The following is a 15,240-nucleotide window of genomic DNA, read 5'->3' as shown; positions in this document are numbered from 1 at the left end:
GAATGTCAGAATGCTGAGGCAGAGGCCGGGAGGCAGGCAGGTGGAGAAAGCCCTTCATAATCCTGCTGCACCCGGAGGGGGCACCTTCCCCTGAGAATCATAGATACAATAAAGTCTTTGTTGTTCAGCTGGGGAAGCTAAGGCCTTGCCTGCAAGGGTTAATGCACAGGTTAGCATAAGGGAAAGCACCATTGGACTTCCCAGTGAGGCAGGGAGGCAGGATGTGGGAACAGAGAAAGAAGGTAGTAGGGTTTTCCCTCCTGAAACCAGTGACATCTGGTTAAAATGGAGGCCTGGAGTGGCCTGCAGTAGGACAGAAAGTGGGGTAAATGGGATTCTGAGTGTTTTAGAAGCTGTGTGTGTGAATTTAGAGAGGGGCCACTGTTCGAAATCCCCACCCCCAGTTTCTGCTGCCTCAGGGCCTCTGAGGCAGCCCAGTGATGACTGTTTCGACAACAGCCCAGCTGCCAGGGGCTTGGTCCTCTACAAGCCCTCGGCAGGTTCTTGCCTTGGATTGAAAGACCCTAGAGAACAAGACCACACCTACAGAGTGGCTTTTGTACAGCTCAAGCCAGCACTGGCCATGTTAGAACATAAGCTCCTTCGTGATAAAGCTGCTGTGTGGATGTCTTGGAGATGTAACCGTGGAGAAGGGATGAGTTTGAGCCATGAGAACTTTTGCATCTGAGCCCATTTTCACTCTCAGAACTGGCCACTCAAGGCATGCTTAGCGTGCGTCTGTAGACAAGGTCTGTTTTCCATGCTCACTGCTGCGTGAACAGGAAGAAAAGGGCTTACATTGCAACAGGGGGATTTAACTGAGGTGAGGCTTACAGAAGAAGCCTGTGACAGCACAGCGCAAAGTGCTGGGACAGATTTCTGAGGACATCCGTGGAATTCAAAAGGAGTTATTCAGAAACAGATCACGTCTGCTGCAAGGATTAAGCGTACCGCTTTCTAGAGGCAGGAAGGTGGCCCAAGTGACCCAGTGAGAGACCTTTTCAGACCATGCAATGTTGTAATTACACAGATGAAAGAATAATTCTGACATAAGACTTTACGTTGCACATTGGTGAGGGGAAATTTTAGCTATAAAAATATTATATGTCATTTTTTAAAGAAAGAGGAGTAGGATAATGAGAGAGAAAAACTTTTAAGGTACTTTTTAAAAGAAAACACTTGGGAGATATCCCCACACTTTGGCCTCTTGGGCTCTGCTATCTTTTTAATTCCCTACATTCATGTTCTCTGGCTTATCTGTGAATTTGGTTAACACATTCCCCAGCCGCTCGGTTGGATAAGATAAGGCAGAAGATGTTAATAGGGAACCCTCCATCTTTTCTCACTGTGTCTGATTTCAGGATTCATTGACTTGCTAAACCAATCTTTTCCCTGCATTCCTGTGTCCTATATGGGCTTATCAATGCAGAAGATAATCTACTTGCCAGGCATCCAATGAGTGCCCACAATGGGCAGTCAGCAGATGGGGCGGCAGCCTGGGCTCCCTGGGGACCTGCAAAGAGAGGTGGTGCTGGGGCACTGGGGGCTAAAAGGAGGCCTGAGGTCAGGACTGGCCAGTCTGGCTACAAGGAGCTCTCCAAGCACTTGCCTGCTCTACTCAGTAGCTCTCCAGGGGTCACGCAATGGGTGTGTGCTTTCTACTCACCTCTGCCCGTGCTGTAATGCTGGAGCTTGTCGCTGTATACAGCCTCTTTGCTGTAAGCCCGTTTCCTATGAACACAAGGAAGAGGAGCTGTCTCAGCTTTTCTGCTCCAGGGAGCTCTGCCTAGGCCTCCTGTCCTGATGGGGGCTTACCCAGGCATCTCCTGGCATGGGGAACTGCAACTCTCACTTTAGGTGTAGCTCCTATCGTGGCAGGTGCTCTAGTCTGACCACTACTGTGGGCAGCTGGGTCTGCTTTCGAGCCAAGGTCTTTCAGAGGCCAGGCAGGGCTATGGGCCCCTTTCAGAGCTTGGGTTAGAGGCTCTTGAGGATGCCGATTAGGGCTCTGGCTGCACTGCAGCACTGCTTGGGAGGGGCCAAGCACAGGGCTTCGCACAGCAGAATCTGGGCTAACCACCAAAAGCAGTAGCAACAGCATTAAAAATTCACAAGGCCTTCAGGGCCAGCGCTTCTGCAGAACTCAGAGTTCCTCTTTTCCTCCTTGGTTCCCCTACACACAGCTGCCTTGTGCCCTCTGCTGAGAATCTTGGCTCTCTAACCAGAGGATGGGCTGTGGCACAGGCTGTGATCCTCCAGTGGGTCAAATGCAATTTAGTCACTGTCACTCTGAAACACTGTCATGTGTGAGGGGGGCTAACGCCTTGGTTAAAATGAGGCTTGAGGATGGGTGCTGTTTATTCATTGCCTTCCTTAGCTCTTATAGAGGAATTGATCCCAGGCACAGAGAAAATAAATAATCTGGGGAATTCTTGGCTGCCTGTGGATTGAGACAGAGTGATGATCAGGAGTCAGGCCGTGTGTCCATGAATGGCCAGGACTGGTCCAGTCTGTGTGACCAGGAAGGGGTCCAAATGTGGGGCTTCCTAGTCTGAGGAGAGCAGGCTGGGGTGGGAGTGGAGGGCCTACCTGCTACAGACGATGGAGATAGCCACCAAGGACACGACAAACACAACGCCAGCCGCCGCCGAGCCAGCAATCAGGGGCAGCTGCTCCCTCAGCTCAGACTTGTAATCATCTAGGTGAGAAAGAGGCATTAGAATCCTTCCTAGATACCCTTTGCATACAGCTGGTACTCAACGCACGATACCAAAGTCATTCTGTGTATGTGTGTATGTGTGTGTGTGTGTGTGTCCCGAATATTGCATGGGAGATATACTGAAGAGTAAAACATTATTTATTGTTTATGAGAAATTCAAATTTAACTGGCTGTCCTGTACTTTATCTGGCAACCCTGCTGGCAATACCTCTTGAACTGAGGTTCCCATGCCCTGCGTCAGAATCTCCTGAGCCCAGTTGTTAAATATGATTATTTCTGGGCCCTTCCTCAGATCCCCTGAATCAGAACCTCTGGGCAAAGAGCAGGTGTCTGCATGTTTACCAAACACTCCAGGTGATTCTTATGCTCCCCAGTGTTTGGGAATCAGCCTTCAACCCTGTGGGTGAGAAAGAGACTTCTGAAGGCCCGGGGGGGGGGTAGCCCCCCACTTTTAGACATCAATTTTAAAGACTGAAGGTAAAGTTTCAGTTTCTCTCTGCTGAGAGCTTTTTGTAACATGTATGTTTTTCTAAAAATTAGTTTGGCAAAAGAAAAAGAGCAAGGACCCACCATGAGAAGTCCATAACAATGTCTTTATACATTTAAAACGTCATGAAGCAATGTCACCTTCCCACAGGTCCTCCAGCCTCAATGACCCATCATTGATCAACCTGCAGACTCACCTCTGTGCTGCCATCGGGGCCCAAAGCCTCAATGAACATCAGCGAGTGTAATTACTACCAGTGTGTGATCCTCAGTCGTTAAGATTAATACTCCCGAATTTGGCCACTTACCAGAACTCTCTTACATCTAGCACCTCTTGGGTTTACAAAACTTAACTGCCAATGTAAAAGGAATAGCCTTCTTGGGAGAAATTTGTTACATCTTGATTTGTCTAGCAGAATTTCCAAGAGACCGGTGCTCAGATCATTTTGAGTTTTGGGCTTTTAATCCTGGGTACCTCTTGATGCCAAAGTGCCCATAAATCTAGATGGTAAGTGAGGTGCAAAGAGAGGGACAGAAGGAAAAGAAGCCAGCCTGCGTTTTTTGTCATACAGCAGCATTACTAATCTGAATAAACTGCTCACCTTTCCACCCCATCTTAACATCCTCAAAATCTGAAGAAATTTCACCTACAATAAACTCAAAATGGGTTGCAAACTCTAGTCCAACAGGAGCCAGGCAGCTGGCACTAAAGCATCCAGGAGCAAATCACTGGGAAGTGGTGGGCACCTCACAGGGCAGCGGTGGCTCACCATGGAATGCCCACCAGCACGGGATCCTCTTACAGCTACTCCCAAGGAAATGAATATTACGATTTTCATATGGAATCATCTGATTGTTAAATCTTTCTGGTGATTTTTTTAAATTGTTAAAAACTGTAATGTGTCAATATAAAACCTCAAGCTCTGTCAAGTGCCTAGTCAGAGAGTGCTGGCTTCAAATAAAATGTTATGTAAGGGCAGGCTTCTTCCTATATGATTTAAGTAAGAAAGGAAAAATTAAAGGCTTTCCATTTGGGTGATTAGGAATAGATTGACATTTGCAAAACTATCAGGAAATAGATCGTAAATGAATAAATAAATATAGATCGTTGGGTCGATAGTATGTAGGTAAATGAATGCATGCACTATGGTAAATGGCTAGCTAAGGAAAAGAGTGAGCCCAATCAGGCAGAAACACCCGACTCAATGCTCAGGTTACAGGGAACTCGGATTTGCATTAGTATTAAGGGGGGTGGTCTCAGAGGAGTGGAGGAGATCATATAATAGGGAACTAATAAAGCCCACAGGTGGAAGTGTTGTTGGTGACTGACTTTCTGGCCTTGGGGACAATTTGGAAAACAGTGGCCATTCTCTCTGGAGACACCTGAGCTGACCAACTGGAGATTACATATGAAGCTGCTTCAAATATTCTGAGATGCTGGGTGCATGGGGCTGCCACTCCCCAAATTTTGTCTCTCCATTTCCTTCCTGGAGACGTGGGCTCATGCAATGAGGCTTTGAGCTCAGCTCCCAGTGCCTGAGAACAGAGGGCTGCAGTGGGAGTGAGGGTGAAACAGCAGGCTTCTGGGCCCTGCTTCAGAGACAGTAGAGCACACGGACTCTGGGAGGTGTGTGGGTGGGTCTCACTGCTGTGCACGCACAGGACACACGCAGTGACCTCTCTGTATGTGGTATAGAGGCCCTTCAAAGGCAAATCCCCGAGATATTGGAGACACATGCGCCAAAATTCAGACAGATATGCTATCTGGTGAAGCAAGCATGGAGGCAAACCTATTCCACCGCCTTACTGGGAGGCAAACCCTTCTGAGGGAATTCTACTGGAATCCAGCTGGAGGTTGGCATCTTGGCGGTGAGTGCGGCTTCTCCCTCCCCAGCTGCCCAGCCTGAGCTTAGGTCACTGGCCTGCCCCTTACCGTCCGTCAGAGTCTGGAAGCACATCTTGCCGCTGAACTTGCCGTAGCCAGCCACAGTGCGGGCGCGCACTTGTACCACGTACACCATGCCTGGCCGCAGGCCATCGATCCGCGCCGTGTTGGTCTGGCTCCTGGCCATGGAGGAGTTGAACTCATTGTGCTCCTGAATGAGAGCAAAGGGAAGGCGTCAGCAGCCCGCTCCTGAGTGCTGCACCCCTGGCCCGCTCTACCTTGCAGCACCCAGGCGCCAGCAGTTCTTGGTCCTGCAGATCTGCTAGAAGTTGTCACCAGACCTAGGCCATCCCTCTGAGTGGGGGCAGACTGGCCTGGCCTGAGGGAGTGTAGAATTGACTCTGGACTATGGAGTGGCTACACTCGGAGCAAATGGCTGAGCTCTCAGGGCCTGGATGGGGGGTTCATGGTCATTTTCTACTCCTCCCCTCCTCAGGGTTCAGAGCAAGAATAACAGAGCACATCCATCTTTGCAAATCCTATCTAGTCTCTGAGCTCAGCAGAAACTACCTGGGTAGAGTGAGCTGCCCCATGAGTGCCTGCCTCTCTTTGTCTTGCTTCTGCTGTTTTCTTTCCTCTCCTCACTCCAGATCTCCCTGGTTACTCCTTACAGTGGCTGTTCTAGATCATTCTATAAGCGCCCTCAACTCCTTAAGCAAATGGCTTTACATCCACTCTGCTGAATGTGCGTGTCATTTTGGCGTACCTCCCATACCTGCTTCTGCCTTGGTCTGGGTCTGTCTGGGTCCCTGTCTTCCAGTCCCATCTCCCCCATATTCCAGGGAGGTCAGGTCCCTTCTCCCTGGAGAGCAGGCCCTGTGTCCTCCCCGCTCCTACCTATTTAGGGGTTGGCCCCGCCCTTCTGTCTGTCACTCTCTCTAGCACCTTCTGCCCTGTCCTCCACAGTTCCTGTTGTCTGTACACACGTGTTCTCAGCATCACACAGGTGTTGCTCCTGTTTCTCATCCTTCTGGCTCCTCTGCCTATTGTGAGTGTCCTGAATCGGTTGCTTCTCTTTGCTACTGATCTTACATATTATAACATTTGCCTTGTGCCTGGATTTTTGTAGCCTCCCATCTTTTCTGCCACTCCCTTCCTGCCTAATCCAAACTTCTTCTTTAAAAAAGATTTCTGACCTTCACTAAAATTAGGATTAGATTAAAAAACAAAGAAACAAACAAAATAACCTCCTAAAACTAGATTCAAAGGCCCTTCATCATTTCATCCCTCACATCCCCTAAATCACCACGTTGCTTCCCCTCCAAGGACCACAGCCCTGGCCACCAGACCTTTGCTTAGGCTGTGTTTCCACTGTGCCGTGCCTCTCTCTAGGCATGTCAGGCCCCCCTGCACCCTCCAGTTCCCTTAGGCCGACACCCCTCAAGGCCTCCTCTTCTTGGAAGGCTTTCCTCACTACTCCAGCCCGCAGACTTTCTCATCTTGTCCTTCATCATTACACCTCATTCTCAGCACCTTCAGACACAACAGCCTTCTCTCTACTCACTTCCATGGGGGCATCGTGGAGATTAGGGCTTAGTTCTGAGCATGCAGGAACATGAGTTTAGAGTCTGGGCCTGTCCCTGTCTGCACCATGAATCTTAGAGCAAAATGGGGACATCAGTAAAAATGAAGAGCTTGGGTCACTGGGATGGAGGCGCTTAAGTCCCACGTGCAGATCGGGGGTACTGCAACCCGTTCTAGGCACAAAGGTTCCTAGTGGCACAGTGACAAATGAGGGGAACGATGATTACAAGAGTTCTATAAGCCGCATCCTCCATCGACAACAGATAAAATTTGGGGAGTTGAGCCAGGACAAAAGAAGTATAGTAAAATGAATAGACATGAACGTTGTCTTAAAATATGTAAAAGTCTACTTTGCAAAGGCGAAGATGACCGGATGTGTGTTCATTCATTCATTTGGCCAGGCAGCCACATGTATGACACATTACCATATACTGGGTATTGTACATGGGCTACAGGCACTAAAGCATGGTCCCTCTCCTGTGGGGACACAACATCTTGTGGGGTGGACCAGAAAATAAACACATGATGACAACCGTGTTGACTGAGTGCCTTGGCAGAGGGCAGCTCAGGGGGCTGCGGAGGAACAGCAAAGGGTCACACGGTCCAAACTGATAAAGAGGGTAGGAGGAGCTCAGAAAAGGGTGACATGAGTTGAGTTCTGAAAGATAAAATAAATTAGCCACACGGAGAAATGTGGGGAGTGAGAGCTGAATAGAATATCCCATGGGAACAGAATAAAACATACAAAAATGAGGTCTATAGGAGTTCAGGAGCCCACAAGTAACTGGGTATAGCTGGAGTGTGGGTGGCATAGGGGTGGTGATGAATGCTTCAGAAGCAGGTGTAAGGGACCACAGGTCAGAGGCCAGCTTGAATAGACAGTCGAAAGTTACAAAGAGGCCCATGTGCACCCTCATGGAGGCTGGGAGAGACGCCCTGAGGAAGGACTACCCCTTTATAATTTGATCTATTTACAAAGCAGGTGGACTCTCCACCATCCCCAATCAGGGATCCAGCAGAAAGAAGACTGTCCACAATAGAAGATATCGCAAAGAAGTCATCTACATCTTTGGTTATTACTAGCTTGACACAGTGGAGAGCTGAGATCTGAAACTATGAAAATCACATCACCTTGCAAGTTAGGACAAAATCCCATTGCTACAACATGAAGGTGACTGCCTGAGGTCTCTGGTTTTCCTGGAATCTATGGAAGTATGCACTGCTTGAAATAAGTGAAGCATTGACTGGGCAGCTCTTTTACTGACAAATGTGTTTTGATGTATTGGCATTTGGATTTTGAGGATACAACATTAACACATAATCATTTTCTAGTCCATACATTTAAGAAGGTCAGTGATTAAAATGAATATCAGTCCTTGTTCCCTTCAAATCCATTAACCAACTTCAGACAAACAAGTGAGAGCGAAGGTCATGGTTGCTTTTTTTGGTCACGTATGACTGATTTCATAAGCACGTGTGAGATAGAGGCTGTGGCCGTTGGGGGCAGAGACCATGTCTCCCTTATTTTCCCATCCCCAATGTGTAGCACAGGGCTGGCCATGCCTGGGTATTCAACCACTCAGTGCTAAATGAATGAATCAACAGCACACTTCTGACCAGTTCTTTGAACCAACTGATTGAGCACAAGATATTGCCAAGGTCTGAAAGAGTTTCTGTGAGAAAATGATCCTAAAATTTGAAGGGCAGGAATTCCCAAGGCCGAAACCAGCCCGTTCTAGCCTAGACAGTTATTATGAAGAGCAAGTAATAATGCTTCATCATTAAGACAGCAGATGTAGATGCTCCTCCCATGGTTTGCCTACAAGCATTGACACCAGGAGTGAAAAGCGCTACAAGACAGTAAACGAGAGAGAATGATGAATGGAAATGTATTCAAATGGGGAAGAAGATGAACATGGGAGAGGCTCTGGGAGTGTCATCAGCTCCAGGCATCTGAGCTCTCTATTAATGAGTTGTTGGAAGAGGCGAAAGCCTCATTGATTCTATTCATAGAGGATAAATTGAAAGGTGTCCCAAGCACAAACCAAGAGGGTGATGGGGGGCAGGAGACCCAGGGAGGGCTTTCAAGGCTTGGAAAACTACAGCCTCTAGCCAGCGACCTGTTTTTGCAATAAAGTTTTCTTGGAACCCAGCCATGCCCATCTATTGACATATTGTTTATGGCTGCTTTCCTGCTATAAAGGCAGAGTTGAGGGGTTGGGATAGAGATTTTATGGCCCACAAGCCTGAAATATTTATTACCTGGTCCTTTACAAAAAAATATTTGCTGACTCCTTGTTTAGAAGAAGTGGCATGAGATGGAGGAGTGGTGGGTTTTGTTTCTTTGGACTGAAACCAGGACATCTACTAGGCTGAGTGCCATTTGTGTTTGCATCTCCTAAAGACCAGGATTCCAAGGCCTTGTGGAGCAGGTGGGCAAATCATTCTGGTTACAAGCAATTGGATTTCAAATTAAGACACAATCTCTTATTTCAGGGTCCACACTAACATTGAGATTGTCAGCATCAGTATGATTACATCCAGCCATATACTGAGCTGAGAAAATACATTGAAATATAGTAAAAATGTCTATAGTTCTGGTGCTGTGACTCCCTAGCTATGAAAATATGTGGTCATGGGTAAGTCATTTAACCTTTCTGTGACTTAGTTGCATCATCTATAAATTGGCTGGCTATACCTCGCTTTCAAGAATCTTTCTTTTAAGGGTCAGAACTAATACATCTGTGAGAATCTAGCACATAACAGGCACTTAATAAAGATGAATTATTATCATTGCGGCTATTATTTCAAAATACCCTCACAAGGTAATATCTTTTCTTTAATCATATTAGAAATGTTCAAGGCAATGTAACAGATTTTATAGTCAAGCACTTTACACGGGAAGGAGCGTTCTGGAGCAACATTCCAAACAGTAACCAATGCTTTGGCAAATGATCTTCTGTGTTTCCAAGGAAAGCATTCTACCCTCTGGAGTGGGGACAATAATATGCTTCATGGAGGTATGGAAAGTGCCTTGGACATTGAGCTGCTGTGCATGTGTGTCTGTTAATAATTAGCATAAATTACTGAGAAGTAAGTACATGGCCTGAAATGGGAGAATAAGCTTCCTTCATAACAACAGAAGTGGAGGTTACTTACAGTTTTTTAAGGGAAGAGGTTTGTATGTACAGGTAAAGGCAACAAAGGAGCTTGGACTTGGGCTGGGAAGTGAGGAACCAAGGCGCACAGGCACAATCCTTTCGGGTCTGAGCCTGTCACTAAGGCCTCCACCCCTTTCCCAGGTGTGACTGCCCTTGACAGCAGATGAGGAGGAGGACAGGGGTCTCCCATGCATTCAGCCTCTTACCATCACCGCCACTTGCTTCAGGGCAGAGAACCCAGGCTGTAGGTTCATTTCTAACTGTGTGACTATGGAGGAATTTGGTTTGTTTGTTTATTTTAACTTCTTTGTACATCAGTTTCTTTACCCATTATCAATGATACTAAAATTCACCACACTGAGTTGTGAGGGGGAAAGGGGATAATGTTTTTAAAGCCCCTAGCACCCAATAGGGACACACTAGGGAGAAATTATTCTTCTTTTGAGATGAGTTACAAGGCTTAATTCCATGTGTGAGTGGGAAGGGGGGCTGGGTGGAACCTCACTGGTGACTCTGACTTCACACTGTATACTGGCCACACATGATACCCTGTTAAAATGTTAGGTCAACTCTGGTGATGAAATGAGATCCTTTGGTCAATTGGTCCAAACAGATTGGTCCAAAACATTTTGGAAAGTCAACATTTATTCTATTAACTGATAAAAACATATGCAGCAAATAAGGGTCCCAAATTCAAAGCTGAATGGATATAATGGTTGCTTGTGAATCCAGGTGGTTTAAATTACACCCAATTCACTAAATTTTCTGAATCAACTGTCTACATAACTCAGTATCCTCTAACTGAACAGAACACTGCCTAATCCTCACCGTGCTTGCAAGTTCAACTATAATGGCTGAAGGGCATCCCTCCTCACAGCCTAGACTGGTGATCTGTCTGCCCCTCCACTTTCAGGGAGATCAATTGCTACCATTTAAAAAATGCGAAAACTGTGACCTAGAGTGACTACCTAATTTGAGCCCCTCTGCATGGCTGGTTGGGTCTGGAGGGCCCTGGAAACTAGAGCCCCTGCTTTCCAGTACAGTCGTGGCCCACTGTCTAACACTGCCTCTATGTCAGAAGCCTACAGGTCTCCATCCTTGATCTTCTTATTCCCCTTCACCCACTGGATGATCTCGCACAGATGCAGGGCTTTCCCACTATCCACATACTGACAACTTCCAAATGGACATCCCCAACCCCAAACTCTCTCCCGAACTCCAGATGTGCACATCTGGCTGCCTACGCCACATTTCCACTTGACTAGCTCAGAGGCATTTTAGACATTGAGCTGAACTTCTGTCCCTTCCCTCTCACCAAACACTCTCCACCCACAGTAATCCCTTTCTCCATTAATGGTGTTTACATCCTTCTAGTGGGTCAGGCTAAAACCTCCCACATCCAAAATCCAACCTGCGGGAAATCCTTTGGCCTCCATCTTGAGTTTATATATTTGGAAATTAACTGTTTCATCAGCCCTCTGCTTTCACTCCGATTCAAGCCACCATCATTCTTGTCTTAGATGATTATAATCTAGCAGACCTATTTTCAATAGATGATCTTTTTAGAAACGTAAGTTAGATTTTGTAAAATGTAAGTTAGATCATTTTAAAATGTAAGTTAGACTTTGTCTCTGCTCTGCTTCTAACTCTCCTATGGATCCCCATTTCATTAGTGGGAAAGCTCAAGTTCTTAAAGCCCAACATGATCACCTCCCCTGATTACCTCCCTTCCTGTCAACTATTTCCCCATTGCTTGCATCACTCCAATCATGCTGCTCTCCTCCCTGTTCCTTGAACCACCAGTCAGGATCTGGCCTCAGGGCTGTTATACAAGGTCTCTGTGCCCCAGACGTCTGCTTCCCAACACCCTTACTTCCTTCAGGTCTTGGAACCTATCATCTCCAAGAGGCCTGCCTTTACCATTCCATTTATTTCTGCAAGCAACTCCTCCCCCAAACCTCATCCTCTCAATCCCATTTTACCTTACTCTGCTTTTTCTTTTCCCTTTTACAATAATAATTTTCTGACATACTATACGATTTCCTTAGTTATTATGTCATTGTTCATTGTCCATCTCCTTTTATTGGAAAGTAAGCCCCTTGAGGAAGGAAACTCTTTTTGATCACCAGTATATCCTAAAATAGTACCTGCCAAACAGTAGGCACTTGATAAATACTTGCTGAACAAATAAATGAATGGATGTGGTGCTTTTCAAATAACGTATTGGGTTAGTATAGAAAGAACTGTATTTTCCTGGGATTTTGCAAATGCTGGAGTTTACCATGGTGGGAGGAAGTCCCTGCTTCTCTCACAGACAGACCAGGGATCAACTCCATAGGGCCCTATTTCCTTATTCTTGGCAGCATATGCCCTGCTGTGCGCCCCCAGCCATAGCTGCAAAAATGTAGTCAAGGAAGATAATGTATAAATTTCCATTTCTATTAATTTTTATCTCATCCTTTTAAATTTTCATTTAAATATTTTTAACCTCCATAAATATATTAGTGCAGTAGTACATGCATATGATTTATAAATAGACAACGTCATATTGGAGGCACTTACTCCAAAACTTTGAAGAATACTAGTCTACAATACCACAAAATTTTCAGAAAGTTCAGGTGACCCCTGACAGCTTTGTAGCATCTGCATTAGTATAGCAAGCACATGACTAGGAGAATGGAACCGGTCCTGCCACACCAGCCCAGTGAGCTGTTCAGATAGCAGGGTGATGGGTTGGACGGTTCTCTCCTGAGTTAATACAGTAAATGCCTGGGTTTTGAAGGCTTTTGCCAGGGAAGACCTCTGGTCTCTATCACCACGTCTCTATTACTCTCCCAGAGAGACTCTATTCTCCATCACCAGACTCCTCCCTCCCTCAGGACTGTGCCAGCTTGTCTCCTTGTGTCATCAGCTGGACACTGCCTATGGAACAGTGGCTGGCCCTGGGTCTTGCAAGCCTGAGGCAGAGCTGGCTCACCTTCTCATAGTATCGGATCTCATAGTCCAGGATGATGCCATTGGGCTGCTCCGGCTGCGGCCATGACAAGGTGATGCTCCGCATGGTGGCGCTGACCTGGTGCATGATGGGAACAGTGGAAGGGGCTGTGGAGAAAGGAAGAGACAGGGCATAGAAACAGACCTTCAATTACATGAGAAGTGCCATCTTTCAGAGATAAGGAGGGAGAGAAATGTCATTAGGTTTGAAGCCTGTCCTTTCTTTCTCATCAGCTAAGCTGGATCTGCAGAACTTCCTGCAGGTTTTGCAGAATGAATGGAGTTGGATAACAAAGGAGTGAAAGGTGATAATTCAGGATAGGAGAACATGTATGAGGGCAAGAGCTGGAATGGGCATGAAATCTTCTGGGTAAGGAGGAGGAAGTCTTGACCAAAACAAGAGAAGGTTGGAGGAATCATGGAAAAACAATGTGGCCTGGCAAGCTGGAGCCAATTAGGGAGAAGTCTAGGCTTCAGACAATAAGTAGGACAAGAAGAGCAATGGAATGTTTTTGAGCAAAAGATGTTGAGGGAATCTCAGTCTTACAGTAATGAGCTGGGCTACTGCAGAGAAGAGAACCTGGAGGCAAGAGGTGATAGTGGAGACAGCAGAGCTGGTCAGAATTACTGTGCAGTGGAAAGGAACATTCTCAGTAAACATCTCTTTCTGAGCCTGATTGGAAAATTTTGCTGCACTTCAAAAGAAAGCAGAGGCATCTCTAAAAAAGACATGAACACAGACCCACAACAGAGTTCTTTCAGACTTCTGGCAGAGTTTTCCAAACGGGGACATTCACAATAAAGAGCTCACAAATATAAATGAGGAAATGATACACAAACCAAACATTTGGAAACAGGATAATAATTCCAAAATCTGTAAAGTGATTCTGAAACCTCTGTTTGGAAATAGTATTATTTATTTCCCAATTCAACACTTTTCACACGGTGTAAGTAAAAGGAAAACAGTCTGGAAATAATAGATGAGGGCTGTCTTTCTAGGGGAAGAGGCAGGTAATGGATGAGGCTTCAGCCTGCGCTCACTCAGGGGCTGTTACGTTGTGTTCTGGCATTTCTGCGCTGACGAAGGTCGTTTCCTCACAGGAACTCCACTTTACAAGGTTTCTCTGGGGACCATGGCTGACTGACATTTACTATCCTCAATTTAAGTGAACAGATTCCCCTCCAAGACTTGAAATTACAGAGCAGGGCCACCGGGTTATGGGGGTCACCATATTCTCTGCCACTCGCTGGATTCTCAGTGAGCACCTATTACGTGATGGGTGGAGTGTGGTGATGCTGAGCACGTATTCTGAAGATGCTCATAGCCTGGGGAGCCATCATGAGAGTGTTATGATGACGCCTTCGAATCACAGTGTCCACCTGGGACTTTGCACAGTTCCCATTAGAGGTCTGCTGGTGGCTGTGAAAATATGACTCTCAAAACTCTTACTGCTGGCAGCATAACTGACTAATGGCCCCAGCTGCTGGGCTCTGCAATCCAGCCCCACATTCAGAGAGAGGCCTGCTTCCCACGGGCTGCTCCCAGGCAATGACTGAAAGTGGCCTGGATGCCAGCGCAGGACAATTCCGGACTCTTCGGATGGGCAACTTTCACTCAAAGACTCCCCCTTGGACGTACCAAGGCTTCCTTGTGACAGCACCACAGTCTAAGACTCTTCCTACCCAATCGTCCTTCCTTCCCTCTCCCCTTCACAAGGATCAGACCTTCATCCCAGCCTCCTCTGGCTTGTACCTCATTTCCCCCATCTCTGGCACATCTAATTCCACTGTGGTGTGTGCTTCATGAAGGACTTGAATTCATGCAGTCCTGAATCCTCCTACAATTACTCTGTGCCTGGCCCTGCTATGTCCCCAGGGATGGGAGGCTCACTGCCTCTAGGAGCTATGGTTCCATATTTGGGTAATTTCATCAATCTGCACGTCTTCCTTATTCTTATCTGAAATCTGTCTTATTCCCATTGGTCTCAGTTCTGCCAACTGAAGTAACAGAATATTCCCTCTTCCACAGAATGGCTTGTCAGATAGCTAAAGAAACTAGTTAGGTCTCCCCTGAGTCTTTCCTGCTGAAAAGAATGGCCAGATACTGTGAACATTTCCCCCATGATACACTGCCACCCAAGCTAGCTCTTTTCCAAATGGGGCTTGTGTTATCTAAATCTCTCTTTAGGCATGAGGCCCAGAGATGAACCCAATTCTCCCACTGCTGTTTGAGCAGCAAAGATTAGAGTTCAATTAATATCTACCATGATCTGTGTACCATACATCTATTGATGTGACCATTATTAGCCTTTGGATAAAAGACACGCCCCTGCTATTCAGTTCTGAAATCACAGTCAAATATCAATCACCTTTAGGTTGTCCCATGGTATGCTCCTCATGTTTTGTCTGTA

General features: G+C 46.5%; 1 protein-coding gene across 4 annotated transcripts in view; it reads right to left on the bottom strand.

Annotated features, from left to right (window-relative positions):
• EPHB1 (EPH receptor B1) overlaps positions 1-15,240 on the bottom strand; it is a 420,104-nt gene that overhangs the window by 79,023 nt on the left and 325,841 nt on the right. For all 4 annotated transcript variants that reach the window (XM_019748047.2, XM_074312877.1, XM_019748058.2 and 1 more), the window contains 4 exons: positions 12,813-12,937; positions 5,139-5,301; positions 2,590-2,698; positions 1,667-1,731 (listed from right to left, as the gene is read on the bottom strand). In XM_019748047.2, coding sequence (XP_019603606.1) covers positions 1,667-1,731; positions 2,590-2,698; positions 5,139-5,301; positions 12,813-12,937 — 462 coding nt within the window. The remainder of the gene's footprint in view (positions 1-1,666; positions 1,732-2,589; positions 2,699-5,138; positions 5,302-12,812; positions 12,938-15,240) is intronic.

Source organism: Rhinolophus sinicus, linkage group LG10, assembly GCF_036562045.2.
Source record: "Rhinolophus sinicus isolate RSC01 linkage group LG10, ASM3656204v1, whole genome shotgun sequence".
NCBI classification, from domain to species: domain Eukaryota; kingdom Metazoa; phylum Chordata; class Mammalia; order Chiroptera; family Rhinolophidae; genus Rhinolophus; species Rhinolophus sinicus.
This window is presented reverse-complemented; position numbering and strand designations above follow the sequence as displayed.